Source organism: Vipera berus (genome assembly GCF_964194415.1).
Source record: "Vipera berus genome assembly, chromosome: 7".
Lineage (NCBI taxonomy): Eukaryota > Metazoa > Chordata > Lepidosauria > Squamata > Viperidae > Vipera > Vipera berus.
Window position 1 is genome coordinate 9656054 of NC_138209.1, and position 15479 is coordinate 9671532.

The 15479-nt window shown below is 44.1% G+C and overlaps 1 protein-coding gene across 1 annotated transcript in view; it reads right to left on the minus strand.

The window, feature by feature from the left end:
- The window catches only part of ANTXR2 (ANTXR cell adhesion molecule 2), a 151175-nt gene that overhangs the window by 119364 nt on the left and 16332 nt on the right, over positions 1–15479 (minus strand). The window contains exons 4-7 of the mRNA XM_081332803.1: positions 13644–13725; positions 11471–11572; positions 11288–11356; positions 10200–10280 (exon numbers count right to left, since the gene is read on the minus strand). Of these exons, the coding sequence (XP_081188929.1) occupies positions 10200–10280; positions 11288–11356; positions 11471–11572; positions 13644–13725 (334 nt within the window). The remainder of the gene's footprint in view (positions 1–10199; positions 10281–11287; positions 11357–11470; positions 11573–13643; positions 13726–15479) is intronic.

Sequence of the window (15479 nt, forward strand, 5' to 3'; positions counted from 1 at the left end):
GACATGATAGCAGTCTTCCAATATTTGAGGAGCTGCCACAAAGAAGAGGGGGGTCAACCTATTCTCCAAAGCAGGTGAAGGCAGGACAAGAAGCAACGGATGGAAACTAGTCAAGGAGAGAAGCCACCTAGAACTAAGGAGAAACTTCCTGACAGTGGGAACAATTAATCAGTGGAATGACTTGCCTTCAGAAATTGTGGCTGCTCCCCACAATTTTCTAAGGTTCTCTAAGAAGAGATTGGACAACCATTCGTCTGAAATGGTATCGGGTCTCCTGCTTGAGCAGGGGGCTGGACTAGAAGACCTCCAAGGTCCCTTCCAACTCTCTCATTCTGTTATTCTATAACAGTGATGGCGAACCTTTTAGAGACCGAGTGCCCAAACTGCAACCCAAAACCCACTTATTTATCGCCGGGTGCCAGGTGGGCATGGCCCACTGGGTGGGTGTGACTGTGGTGGTCATGGCAGATTGGGTGGGTGAGGCCAAGGTGGGCATGGTCACCTCAATGTTGCCCATGGGGAGGGATGCCTGTGAGGGGTGGGCAGGGATGGAGGAGATCCAGGGGGTGTCTGGCAGGTGAGGCGGTAGGCAGGAGGCTTGTCCTGTGGGGTGAGGCAAGGCAGGGCGGGGGTGCCATTGCCATGGGGCAAGGCAAGGCAAGGGCTGGGCTGGCTGCTGCCTGACAACATCAGTCCCTGCACACAGAGGCCAGCAAGTGCATGGGGGCTGATGGTGTCCATCAGCAGCCACAGCCTGCCAGCCCCTCAACCGGTGCACTCTGGGGCTCCGCCGCCCGCCGCCAGCAGTTCAAAGAAGCCGCCTCTGAGCTGGATGGCCGGCCGACAGTTGAGGCGGCGATGCAGTGGGTCATGCCCAAGAAAAGGAGAGCATGCGAGGCCAGGAGGGACGGGACGGGGGAGGGAGGGAGGGAAACCAGCCATGCTGGGATGCATCCGGCCACGTGGGACCTCGGCGAGTTAGCTTGAAGAGGGACGGTTGCCATCTCTGGGCATGGCGAGCTAGCCCAGAGAGAGGGCTATGAGTGCCGCCTCTGGCACGCGTGCCATAGGTTTGCCACCACTGTTCTATAAGCTCAGGGAACATCACAACTCAGCCCAAGAATACAAACAGTACATTATCTATTTACGAGAGACAACAAGCACTTCAGCACTGAAACTTTTCCAGGGCTTCTTGGAATTCTAGCTCAGACGTCGATGTCGTTAAAGGGCGGGAGGGGAGAACGCATGCCCTCATAAGAAAAAAAAGAGGGAAATAATGCATCTCTGGAACTGGGCCTGTTCCGAGGGTTAATCAGATTGGTTATGTAATGAAAGCGATCGCAATTTAGGGTATCTGACAAGTCATCTCCGAATCATCATTCAAGTGTGTGCATTTGCCCCGAGGGGGGGGGTCCACTCGAAGCAGAGAACCTTGGAAACTGATCCGTGAAGTTTCTCCTCTCTTAAGCAGTCGTCTGAGCACCAGAACCTTATAAGAGTTGTAATATGTCAGTGGATGTCAAATTAAGCCCTGTGCAATCCTGAAGGCTAGGAAGAAAGAAATGCTTTGTTTCCAGGCCATTGGGCTGCTTTAACAAGTCACTAAAATAATCTCCCCACCCCTGTTTTCTGCTATTCCCCTCCCCACCCCCACATTCCCGCTCAGCACACAGAAACCCCTAACAAGTTTGCTGTGAATTGCAAGAGCAGTTCAAGCGTTAGGCTATTCCATGTGGACTTCTTTTTTAAAAAAAAACAACGACTGATGTAATCGGAATAATTTCCCTTCAGTGCTCAGTTCGTACATCTCCTCTTCATTCGCCTCTTTCCTTCTCTTACTGTCCAAACTCTTTATGGCTCATTTCCTGGCTCTTTCCACTACAAGCAAAATCTAAATATGGCGCTTCCCCTAACCTCCACCCCCCCCCCCACACCTCCTGTCTTCTCCTTCAGGAAACGTTCCAATTAAGGGCATTGGGAATTAAGAATCAGATGCTTTCTGTTAATGGGTTTTTTTTCTGTTTTTTTTAAAAAAGCATCCATATTTTTTTTTCTGGGCCCTTGCAGAAGCCAGTATTTTCTGCTCAACCTCACTTTTATGATCTCAGGGAGATCATAAAAAGAATTAAGGGAAAGAGGCTAGGACAGGGGTAGGCAACCTTGGCCTCTTTTATGACTCATGGACTTCAACTCCCAGAATTCCTGAGCCAGCCATGCTGAGGAGAAATGGAGAGGTTTCCATGCTGAGCCATGCCAGGCTCAGGAATTCTGGGAGTTGAAGTCCACGAGTCATAAAAGAGCCAAGGTTACCTACCCCTGGCCTAGGCCTAGGCCGCTTTATGACTCGTGGACTTCATCTCCCAGAATTCCTGGGCCAGCCATGCTGAGGGGAAAGGGAGAGTTTCCAAGCTGAGCCATGCTGGCTCAGGAATTCTGGGAGTTGAAGTCCACGAGTCATAAAAGAGCCAAGGTTACCTACCTCTGGGCTAGGAGAAAACTCTTTAGTTCTCTCTATCCAACTTCTGGGATACTCTAATGTGCATCTTGTTGCCTATCTGGGTTTTGTTTTTGTTTTTAGCCCCATCTACTCCATCTTGTGTCTTCAAGATGTGCTGGCACTGCCACACTTTGGAAGGACCGATGGTATATAAATGTAATTAAGAAAACAATATCAACAGCGATAGCAAATAGCACTTAGACTTACTTACTGCTTCACGGTGCTTTTACAGCCCTCTCTCAGCGGTTTTACAGTGTCAGCCTCTTGACCCCCAACAATCGGGGTCCTCCTTTTACCGACCTCGGAAGGATGGAAGGCCGAGTCAACCTTGAGCCGGTCAGGATCGAACTCCTGACAGTGGAATGCAGAGTTAGCTTGCAATACTGCATTCTAACCACTAAGCCACCACGGCTCAATAGTACAGGCAGTCCTCAACGTACGACCGCAACTGAGCCCAACATTTCCTTTGCTAAGTGAGACAGATGTTAAGTGAGTTTTGCCCCTTTTTAGCAATAGCACCTAGACTTATATACCGCTCCACGGTGCTTTACAGCCCTCTCTAGGCGGTTTACAGAGTCGGCCTCTTGACCCCCCCCAACAATCTGGGTCCTCATTTTACTGACCTTAGAAGGATGGAAGGCTGAGTCAACCTTGAGCCGGTCAGAATAAAATTGCCAAACTGCTGGCAGTCGGCTGTCAGCAGAATCAGCCTGCAATGCTGCATTCTAACCACTGCACCACCACGGCTCTTTTTACGACCTCACTTGCCACCGTTGTTAAGCGAATCACTGAAGCTAGCAACACGGTTGTTAAGTGAATCTGGCTTCCCCGTCGACTTTGCTTGTCAGAATGTCACAAAAGGGGATCAGGACATTGCAACCGTTGTAAATAAGAGTCAGTTGCCAAGCATCCTAATTTTGATCACATGACCACGGGGATGTTGCTAAAGTTGTAAGTGTGAACACAATCGCAAGTCACTTTTTTCAATGCCGCTGTAAGACTGAACGGTCGTTAAACCAATGACGGTAAGTTGAAGACTATTTGTAATTCCCAATGGTCATGCTGGTTGGGAAATGTGGAGACAGCGGGCCTAATTGCGAGGGAATATGGTCTGGGCTCTCAGGAGAAGGGGGTGCATTCCAGAGGAGCAAGAGAGAACTCAGTTCAGATTGTTCACGTGAGAGAAAGAGGGTGAGGACAGCTCCTCCCTAACAGTTCCCAGAGTATATGCTTCATCATCATAATAATAATAATAATAACAATAAAGTTGGAAGGGACCTTGGAGGTTATCTAGTCCAATCCCCTGCTCAGGCAGGAAACCTATACCATTTCAGACAAATGGCTGTCCAGTCTCTTCTTAAAAACTTTCAGTGTTGGAGCATTCACAGCTTCTGGAGGCAGGTTGTTCCACTGGTTAATTGTTCTGACTGTCAGGAAGTTTCTCCTTAGTTCTAGGTTGCTTTTCTCCTTGGTCAGTTTCCATCCGTTGCTTCTTGTCCTGCCTTCGGGCGCTTTGGAGAATCGCTTGACTCTTTCTTCTTTGGGGCAGCCCCTGAGATATTAGAACACTGATATCATGTCATCCCTCGTCCTTCTCTTCATTAAACTAGACCAGGGGTAGGCAACCTTGGCTCTTTTATGACTCATGGACTTCAACTCCCAGAATTCCTGAGCCAGCATGGCTCAGCTTGGAAACCTCTCCCTTTCCCCTCAGCATGGCTGGCTCAGGAATTCTGGGAGTTGAAGTCCACGAGTCATAAAAGAGCCAAGAACTAGACATACCCAATTCCAGCAGCCGTTCCTTATATGCTTTAGCCTCCAGTCCCCTAATCATCTTTGTTGCTCCTCTCTGTACTTTATGGGGGTGGCAGTTTGCTTTAGTTCGGCAAGTTTCTGTCTATGGGTGAGGAACGATAAAGAAGTCGTTACTGTTGGAAAAATCACAACTTGTCTTTGTGGGAGGGCTTTTTTTGGAGCCTGACATTAATCCGTTGGTGGTCATTAGATTGACACAGGAAAAAAAAAAGGCTTGCGTCTCTAAAATATTCACAGGCATACCAAACGACTGAGGGGATGATGGGCGCATAACACCCAGAAATCTTCAGCCAACATCATTGCTAAGAATTCTGGCAGCTCAAGTCCACACAACGGAAGGATGCTGGCTTGCTCAGGGGAAGGCTGAGGTAGCCGGAGGTAACCACAGAGAACTGCATGCTGAGGTGCTGCAAACCACACAGGAATCAAGCTAAAAACTGACAACCGACAACACCTTACGTTTCAGTGGTTAACTGCAAGCTGATTGTTGTAGAGACACAATGTGGAGGGCTGCTTCTTTTTAGGCAAATCTCACAAAAGTTTGTGTAATGGGCTGCAGAAAAGAGTGAAATGTTTTGCAATCCATCTGCAACAGAATCAAAGCAAGGGCAGAACTGTTTTGTGCGGTGCAAACCTTTTGAGTAGCACTTAAGATTTGGAGGGGGAGGGTGCAAGAGCTGCCACGGAAAGACCAATGGTGCACAGCAGTTAAGACCATGCCACAGGTAGGGATGCAGCCAGGATTTCCTTAATACGTTTTAGCTGTCAAGCTTATGCGTACCATGTTAGAGTTACTTTACCATGTTCATACGATGTACACGTTGCATAATTTAGTTTACTTTTTCCTACGCACGGGGGGGGGGGGCGGAAACAAAGAGTTTCTGCGATTTTCTCTTTCACCACCCAGTTACAGCTGAGAGTCATATTGCCTATTACAACATTCAGAACGGTTACAAAAAAAAAAGCCCTTAAAGGTACGATCACATGCACACACAGACAAAAAAATAATAAAAAGGTTATATCTAGTGATCAGGCACATTTTTGTGGCCCAGATATTCTAGCAGTACTTCAACATTCTTTTCGCAAGCCATTCAACTTCCCACTTGTATTTATTTTGACAGCTCTACATTCGTGTTAAAGTTTTGTAAAGTTGGGAGACATTAACAGTAACAGAAAAGCTGCTTAAACGTTACTTGCAATTTAACTGCAGCGGAATATTACATATCTGTGTTCTACCCTGCTGTATTTGTCCAGATAAAGCTTCGCTATTCAGAATAATCAAATCCTGCTCTGATAATAAACATATTGACAGAACTGTTTTTCAATTAACAAAAAAAAATCAAAAATAATTCTACAAGATATTAGTTTGGCCATTTTTCACAGTGCCACGAAAGTGGCATTCCTTTTCCTAGATACAATCCAAGACAAGGCCCCATATTAAAGTACAACAATTTTCACTTAACTTTTATTTTATTTATTTATTTATCATATTTAGAAACTGCCCATCTTCCTCTAGTGATGTACAAATAAATAGACATCAGTACTGTACAAAATCTGTATAATTTGCCGTCACAGGGCTTCACATAGGACCCTGAAAACCCTGAAGGGCGGGCTATAACTACTCCAAAATTGTTACCAAATTTTAATTCTTAAAGGAATTTTTTGACTGATGTTCAGTCAGCTGAACATTCAAATTGAATGTTGGGTCTAATGGTTGACACGGGTTCCTGCCAGCATCCTAGGTATCAACCAGGTACCTCCTTAAAATGTAAGATGTTCCGAGTAGCGCAGTTTTTTGTAGCTTTGCTGGAGTTATTGCAGGAAGCTGCAATTTCTTGATGTATTTTGCAAAGTTTTTGGACATAGTTCCCAGTGGCCCAATGACAATGGGTATCACTGTTACACGTTTCATCCATAATTGCACAGTTTTGATGGCCAGGTCGTGGTATTTCATAATTTTTCCCAGTTCTTTTTCTTCGACTCTGGCATCTCCTGGTACAGCGATATCAATCAACTGTACGCTTCGGTTCTCTACGACTGTGATATCTGGCGTGTTGTGTTCCAAATGGCGATCTGTCTGTATTCAGAAGTCCCACAAGATCTTCACCTTCTCATTCTTGACAACTTTTTCCACCCTATGTTCCCACGACTTTTCAGACACAGGGAAGTCGTATTTTTTACACAATGCCCAGTGGATTAGTTTAGCAACTCGATCATGTCTTTGTAATCAGTTTGCGCAATTTTGCTGCACTCACATATTTAAGATGATTATGATTATGATTGCAATTGCAATTACAATGATTATGATTGTGATTATTATGATTATGATGATTAAGATTATGATTATTAACCACTCCTTGATCCAAAATATAATCACTAACAATGACAACTAAAATTTCAGGTGGTCCTTGACTTACAACTACAACTGCGCTCAAAATTTCATTGCTGAACAAGACAGTTGTTGAGTTTTGCCCCATCTTATGATTTTCTTGCCACAGTTGTTAAGTGAATCATTCCAGTTGTTAAGTGAATCTGGCTTCTCTGTTGACTTTGCTTGTCAGAAGTTCGCAAAAGGTGGTCACATGGCCCCGGAACACTGCAAAATGGTCAAAAATAGGAACCAGTTGCCAAGCGTCCAAATTTTGATCATGTGACCATGGGGATGCTGCAATGGTCTTGAATGTGAAAAATGGTCACTTTTTTCAGTAATGTAAAAACTTCAAATGGACACTAAACAAATGGTTGTAAGTCAAGGACTACCTGCGTAGCAGCAATTCCGGACTCACAATTGGTGTAAAAGCATGTTTTCATGTAGTAGCTGAACTGGCAGATATAAACACCCAGACCGATTTGACTGGATCCCTTTCATCCACACTGAGCAACAGAAAGCAAATTCGTTAGCAAATATTTCCCCAAAATTCTCATTGAAATTTAATGCATTTACATTTCTTGGAGCCGATATCTTTCCTTAATGGAGAGTTGTGCATTTATTTTAGTACAGAAATAAACTTGCAGTTAAAAACGGTTCCAAAAATCTTTCACACTGCGATTTTCTCCAAGGAAAGGAACTCAGTCAATGCAGTTCTTCCAAGTCAAAAGTGCAATTTAAAGAGGCAATTCATCTGTTCTATACAGAAACCATTAAGCAAGCCAGTGGGGCCTGATTTAAGAAGTCTTTTTTAGGAATCAAACCCTGCCAGTATATTTACATTCCAAAATAAATTCCCTATAATAGAAACATGTGAAGCTATCCAAGGAAAATACCATGCACAGGGTCTTATATCTTCTCATACTAACTCGCTCAAAAATATGATTCTATCCCAACTCCCTTTCTCTGAATGGAGATCTGTAGGAGAAGAGCAGACAGAGCTAGGGGATGGAGTGAAGTGAGACATCAGCTTGGCATCGTTACATTGCCACAAACAGTCGAAGTCCAATCTGGCACCAATTCAACATTGAACTTTGGTCGACTAGATTCCTGCGTACAAGCTTCAGCAATAAATCTTTTGAACTGCAACTTAACCTCTGCTGCTGATCCTTTTGCGCTTGACGAGATCCATCACATGGGATCCAGATAATGGACCAGAAGGAAGCAGCCATGTTCTATACAACTTGCATGAAGAGCAATACTGAGAAATCTTTCCACCCGTCCCATGACTTGGACAACAAAAATCCTTGGATTTATCCATCTTTCCCATCTTCTTTTTTACCAACTGTTCAGAAATACAGGTAGTCCTCAACTTACGGCCGTAACTGAGCCCAAAATTTATGTTGTTAAGCGAGACAGCTGTTAAGTGAGTTTTGCTCTTTTTTAACAATTTTCTTAATGCAGCTGTTAAGTGAATCAGTGCACTCGTTAAGTTAGTAACACGGTTGTAAAGTGAATCTGGCTTCCCCACTGTCTTTGCTTTGTCAGAGGGTCGCAAAAGGTGATCACATGACCCCTGGGACACTGCAACCGTCATAGACATGAGCCAGTTGACAAAGATCCAAATTTTGATCATGTGACCATGGGGATGCTGCAAGGTTGTGTGAAAAAATGATCATTTTCACACGACTGTTGCAGCATTCCCATGCTCACGTGATCAAAATTCAGACTCACATTTATGATAGATGCAGTGTCCTGGGGCCATGTGATCCCCTCTTGCGACCTTCTGACAGGCAAAATCACTGGGGGAATCCAGATTCGCTTAACAGGGTGATCACACGATCAAAACTTACGACGCTTGGCAATTGGCCTGTATTTATGACAGTTGCAAAGTTCTGGAGTCATGTGATCCCCTTTTGCGACCTTCTGACAAGCAGAGTCAATGGGGAAGCCAGATTCACTTCACAGCTGTGTTACTAACTTAACAAATGCAGCGATTCACTTAACCACTGTGGCAAGAAAGGTCATAAAATGGGGCAAAACTCACTTAACAAATGTTTTCGCCTAGCAACATTAATTTTCGGGCTCAAGTGTGCTTGTAAGTCAAGGACTACCTGTTATTATCATATGGGATACGCAACCAGCCATAACAGTTCTGGCTGAATGAAGTTCAACCTTGTAAGCAAGTTACACTGAACGGTGACTGCCAGGAGATCTAACAATCATGGCCCACGGTAAGGAATTTCAGGAGTGGTCACTCAGGAACCCTTGAAAAGCCAGTGTCAGAATCCATTTATATCACATTCATAAATGTATGTTTAAAACATTATTCCCCCCCCCCGGATTCTGCCATCTCCCAAGGAAGGAGGAGGGATGTGGATTCAGCCTGCCTTAGGTTATTTCAAAGACCAAGAGAAACCTTTTGAACTGGGGGAACAAAGGGGAGGGTTAGGGAAGAAGGCATCTGGCCTGTGTCTCCATTTGAATCTGTAAAGGAAGAAGGCAATAACCGTAAAGATCCAAAGTTCCCTTTTTCCCACAAAAGGGATGACACGAAGTAAATGATGGGGGGCTGACCAAATGGGGTTGAGGGAAGGGGGGGGGATTGAACCGGGAACTCTTTATAAAGTTTCAATCTGTAAAACAATACCAGGTCCTGTCTTGTATTTCCACAACCAAACATGTCCTAGTAAAAATTCCTTTTGGACTAGAACTGACTCCAAGAGTTTTTGTTTTCCTAAGAAGTGGATTGGGGTGGGTCCCAACAGCCAGTTTCCTGTTCCTGACTGAGAAAGTCTCTAGATCAAGGGTGGTGAACCTATAGCACGCATGCCACAGGTGGTACGCGGAGCCCTCCCTGTGGGCACGCGTGCCATCACCCAAGAGGGAGGCGGGGCCAGGTTGCCCCGCCCCCTCTCCATGTGCTCCTGCACTCTTGCTCTCTTTCTCTCTGCACTGAGAGTCAGGGAGCAGTTGCAAGAGCTGGGCGGATCTGAGCTGGATGGTGGAGGCAGCTGCAGCATGAGTCCAGGTAAGCCTCCGGAGTGATTTCACGCACGCCCCCCCCCCAGCCGATCATTTTATGATTCTCCAGAGGCCCGATCTGTGCATCGGAGGCCTGCAAAACGCTTCTGCAGTCCAGATCTAGGGCTGCAGAGCGATTTTGCTCCCTCCCCCCCCCGGGTGATTTTGCAGGCCTCCGATGCCTGGATTGGGTCGCTGGAACATCTCCCACTCGGTCGCCACACCCCCGGCACCCAGCGATGCATAAGTGGGTTTCGGGTTGCAGTTTGGGCACTCAGTCTCAAAAACAACCACTGCTGAAGATGCTTGATTATGCAACTAAGCCATTTTAGTTTGTTCAAAATCAGCCCATTCCACAATATAGCACGGAAGCTAAGAAAGCCCAGGAAATCAATCATTACCATAAAAATGAAATAGCGGCAGAAATGTCTTTTAAAAAAATAATAATAAACAAGCTTTGCAAATTAAACAAGATGCACTTTTTCAAATACTCACAGAATTAATTATCCCTCGGAGAGCTTGAAACCCTTCTCTTACTGGGAAGACCTGATCCTTTGAATCCGCAATGCTTTCAAGCTAGGGAAAGAAGCACAAATACAACCGAGGTTTGTGCTGCCACACAAACAGACACGTCTAGACATGCATGCACAAGATTTAGCAATGATTTAGAGCAAGGAAATGAATGGCTTAGAGAGAACCACAGGTATATAGACAAAAGCGTCTTTGCTAGTCATAACTTTTCTTATTCCCACTGCAAAACAAACTTGACACAACTTCAAGGAAGATTCCCAGTTACGAAAGGTCACCAAAGAAACACAAGGAGCAGTTTCACATGGAGTATGGTTTTCACTGACTCCGCTGATTCTTTTCCCTTAAAACCATACTAATCATTATGTCATCGTTGTTTCCCACCAACCATTATTATCCAAAGCACCAAAGAGCAGCCAACCAAACAGAACACTCTTGAATGATCCAATTTAGCAGAAACAGGAGCTTCAGGCTAAGGGTCAAACTACACCTTACACTGAATGTATAACAGAGGGATGGGCTAGTTGCGGGTCTGAATCAGTCACTGGGACCAAATGTTTATTTTTCAAAGCTGCTCAGTTTTATATTGGAGCCCATCATCAGAAAACCTCCTTCCCTCCTTCCCTCTCTCTCTCTTTCTCTCTCTCTCCATTGTATTTGTATAATTTGTATAATTCCTGGTTGTATGTAGCTTTTAGTGGTTAATTAGGATGTTAATAGCTGCCTACTACATTGTTGATTGTTGTTTCCTTGTGCCACTGCGCCCTTGGCTCCTAGGTATCTGATAGGCTGGTGATAATTTAGCACTCCTATTGACTGTCAAGGGGCCCATTTCCCAGGCTTCAATCATTTCTCTGCCTATTTTTGACCCTGCTCGGCCAATAATCATAGTAGTTGTGAAATTGAATGCACGTCCTTGTTCATTGCAATGTGAGGCTACCAATGAGTTTGGGTTTCTTCGTCCAAGGAAATTTCTCAAATAAGAAAGCACCTTTGCCAGATTTTTTTTTATTTTGATATGCAGACTCTCAAATTTCCAAGGCAGGGGTCCCTACCTGTTCTTGATTAAAATTGAGGACTCCAACGCAATAAACTCTGGCTCCCATGGACCTGGCATTTTTTGCCTGTAGTAGAGAGAATGGGGGGGAAGATGAATTATGTCTACATTTGCCAAAAAAATAACATATATATGCAAACGTTGAACTCAACAGGAACCGCCGTTGCACTTCAACCCTCACCTCTTTTTCCGCATACAGTGGAATCAAACCTTCCAACTTTCCATCTGTCAAGGCAATGATTACACTACTGGACCCTTTTGCTTTTGCAATCTGATCATTTGCCTGGAAAAACAAAAGAATTTGTGCTCTTACAATTGCATTTGGAAGTGGAGACGAGCAAGAAATGGAGCATAAAAATGGTGAATCATAATGAGATAAGAGTTGATCAAGTGGCACCCAAATTTTTGTTTAATGTCAGTGTGAATGATATACAGCAGAGGTCCCCAACCCTTTGGGCACCAGGGACCGGTTCCATCACAACAGGTTTTTCCGTGGACCGGAGGGTGCGTGGTTTTGTGTGCTGCCTGCATCCCACAGATGGGGCTTTGCTTGTTTGTGTGGACTGGTTGCTGGCATACCGCGGTCCAGTACCAGTCCACGGACCAGGGGTTGGGGACCCCTGATATACAGGAAGTTCTCAACTTACAACAGTTTGTTTAGTGATGGTTTGAAGTTACAATGGCACTGAAAAAAGTGACATGATTTTTTTTCACACTTACAGAAATTGTGACATCCTCATCAAAATTCAAGATGCTTGACAACTGACTCATATTTATGATGGTTGCAGCATCCCGAGGTCATGTGATCATCTCTGGTGACTTTCTGACAAGCAAAGTCAATGGGGAAGCCAGATTCACTTAACAACTGTGTTACTAGATTAATCACAGCAGTGGTTCATTTAACAAATGTGGTAAGAAAGGTTGCGACATGAGGCAACACTCACTTAACTACTATCTCACTTAGCAACACTGACTTCGCTTGTCAGAAGGTTGCAAAAGGGGATCACATGACCCCGGGACACTACAACCATCATAAGTATACGCCAGTTGCCAAGCGTCCAAAGTTTGATCATGTGACAGCAGGGATGCTACAAAAGTTGTGTGAGAAATGGTCATAAGTCACTTTTTTCAGTGCCGTTGCAACTTTGAACTGTCACCAAACAAATGGTTGTAAGTCAAGGACAACTTGTATTACTTTTATTATAGGATTATTACAATAACAGAGTGTGCTTTCCCCCTTCTTCACTGTACAGTATCTTTGTGAGAACCAGGGACAGTTCTCAAATTACATTTCTGCCAGGGACTCAAATCTCTTTTTTCTAACCAATGTCTTGGTTGTGGTTCTTCCTCCTGTTCCTTGGAGTTATTTTCACAGTCCATTACAATATTGGACTGAATCCTGTTAATAAAGTGGTTTTCACTCCCATCGCTAACACCACAATCCATTTAGGGAAAGCTTTTGCTTTTACTGTAGTCAGCAATGAAATCTTTCTTCAATTCATAGAGTGATCATTTTAGTTTCTTCTTAGTTAGGTGCCCTGGTAGAAGATGTCTCCTCCCAAAGGCATTATGTCATAATTTTATCTTCCATTTCTAGATCCTGAAACAATCTGCTTAGCTCTTAAATCCAGTTTTGGCCACCACCATATAAAAAAGATGTTGAGACTCTAGAAAGAGTGCAGAGAAGAGCAACAAAGAGGATTAGGAGACCGAAGGCTAAAACATATGAAGAATGGTTGCAGGAATTGGGTTTGTCTAGTTTAATGAAAAGAAGGATGAGGGGTGACATGATAGCAGTGTCCCCACTATCTGAGGGGCTGCCACAAAGAAGAGGGGGTCAACGTATACTACAAACCACCTGAAGGCAGAACAAGAAGCAATGGATGGAAACTAATCAAGGAGAAAAGCGATCTAGAAGTAAGAAGAAATTTCCTGACAGTGAGAACAATCTGTGGAACAACCTGCCTCCAGAAGTTGTGGGTGCTCCAACACTCGATGTTTTTTAAAAAATATTAAGACAGCCATTTGTCTGAAATGATATAGGGTTTCCTACTTGAGCATGGGTTTGGACTAGAAGATCTCCAAGGTACCTATCAACTCTGTTTTTCTGCTCTATGAGTCACAGTTCTTTGTGTGTTTATCCATGTGTGTATTTGTATTATTTGTAAAAGAACTTTTCAGGGCAGAATCATCATCATCCTGTATGCTGCCCAGAATTCTTTTGGAGTGAAGCAGGTTAGAAATACTACCAATTTTTTTTAAAAAATGCCAAAAAATGATTCAAAAAGTTGAAAGTTCTCCAACAGCAATGAACTACACTGCATCTCCAATTGCAGAAAATGCAAGGAACTTACTTTTTCTAGTCCTTCGTGCATATACGTTTCACCTCCCGGCTTAACGTTTTGTAAATCTTCAATGCCTCTCTGAATTTTTTGCCTAAAAATAAGGGGAAAATCATGAAAAAAGTTTATTAAAGACACCAAAATTACTGGAGTTAACTCAACTCCTAGTAGCTTGAACAGATCATTGGAGACAAAAGCTTTGTAAATACAGTTTTCTTCTAGTCAAAAGTATTCACTCCAGAATCCTAAACGTCTTGCTTTCTACGGCTACACCTAAACAAATTCGTTGTCCATGGTGAATCTGGCCTATAAGTGTCAGGTACAAATAATCGGGACATGTTAAATTCCAGGTCAGAAGATTTATTGCTCAAGCTTATACACAAGTATCTAGTCAATTAAAGTTCGGCACTAAATTGGCAGCAGATAAGGGTCAACAAAATGCCAGAGGGGTCGGACTTGGACCCTTTGTGGCAATGCAAGGATTCTAAGCTTTGTTGTTGTTGTTAGTTGCAAAGTTGTGTCCGACCCATCGCGACCCCATGGACAACGTTCCTCCAGGCCTTCCTGTCCTCTACCATCTTCTGGAGTCCATTTAAGCTCACGCCTACTGCTTCAGTGACTCCATCCAGCCACCTCATTAGGCTCTTCTCCAGTGAGTCCTTCCTTCTCATTAGGTGGCCAAAGTATTTGAGTTTCAACTTCAGGATCTGGCCCTTCTAAAGAGCAGTCGGGGTTGATCTCCTCTAGGACTGACCGGTTTGATCGCCTTGCAGTCCAAGGGACTTGCAGGAGTCTTCTCCAGCAAGCTTATGACATGCTTAACTCCGGCCTCAGTTCTGCCTGCTCTTCTCCTACAATTCCTTCCTTCAGCTATCTGTGTTCACTATAATGCTAATGTTTATCATTTCAATGTTTTATATATATTGTTATGTTTATGTTTTTAATTTTTTTTTAATTTTAATCCCATTTATATCCCGCCCTTCTCCGAAGACTCAGGGCGGCTTACAATTTAAAGCACAAATCAATGTGCTTAGCAATAGCCTTCATTCTATGTATATGCCTGCTTATTAGGGCTTTCGGCCCCATCTCAGGCGGCATTATTACAAAGTCAGCTTATTGCCCCCAACAATCTGGGTCCTCATTTTACCTACCTGGGAAGGATGGAAGGCTGAGTCAACCTTGAGCCTGGTGGGATGCGAACCTGCACTAATTGCAGGCAGCTGGTGTTACTTAAGGAGGCATTAGCCCACTGCTCCACCAAGGCTTGTTGTTGTAAGCGGCATAGAAATGTGACATATAAATAAGATATAGAGAAATCTGCGGACTTCGAATTTCCGAATCACTCTCCATTTCATCCCTCTCACCCACAGCTGAAAAAGTAGACTAAGAGGGGAGGGGGGGAAACCCCTTACACAATCCATTTAAATCTGTACTACCAGTTCTGGTTGCCACCGAAGACATGCTGTGCGCTATAGATGGCAGCTGAACAAGTTACATAAAGTCAGTGCAATCTGTTTAATCCAAAATATTTTACACTCGGCGTCTATTGAAAACAACCTGAAACTGATTATGTACGAATGCAGATTACAAAGCAGACGCTCTCTGGTTGCCAGGGGATGTCTGGCAGACTGTCCGCAGGCTCCGGCAGTTCTGCTGCCAAGAAACAAATGACAAATCAAGTTCCAGGGTTGCTTTCTTTTTCTTTTTTATTTTTTCCCCCCAAACCAGATTTTGCAATGCAAAAAATAGCTCTTGTACAATCAGTATTTATCCAGCACAGAACCAAGACCTCCCAGCACTTTTTGACACCTGCAGCCCTATTTCAGCTGTGGAGCCCAACGATTACAA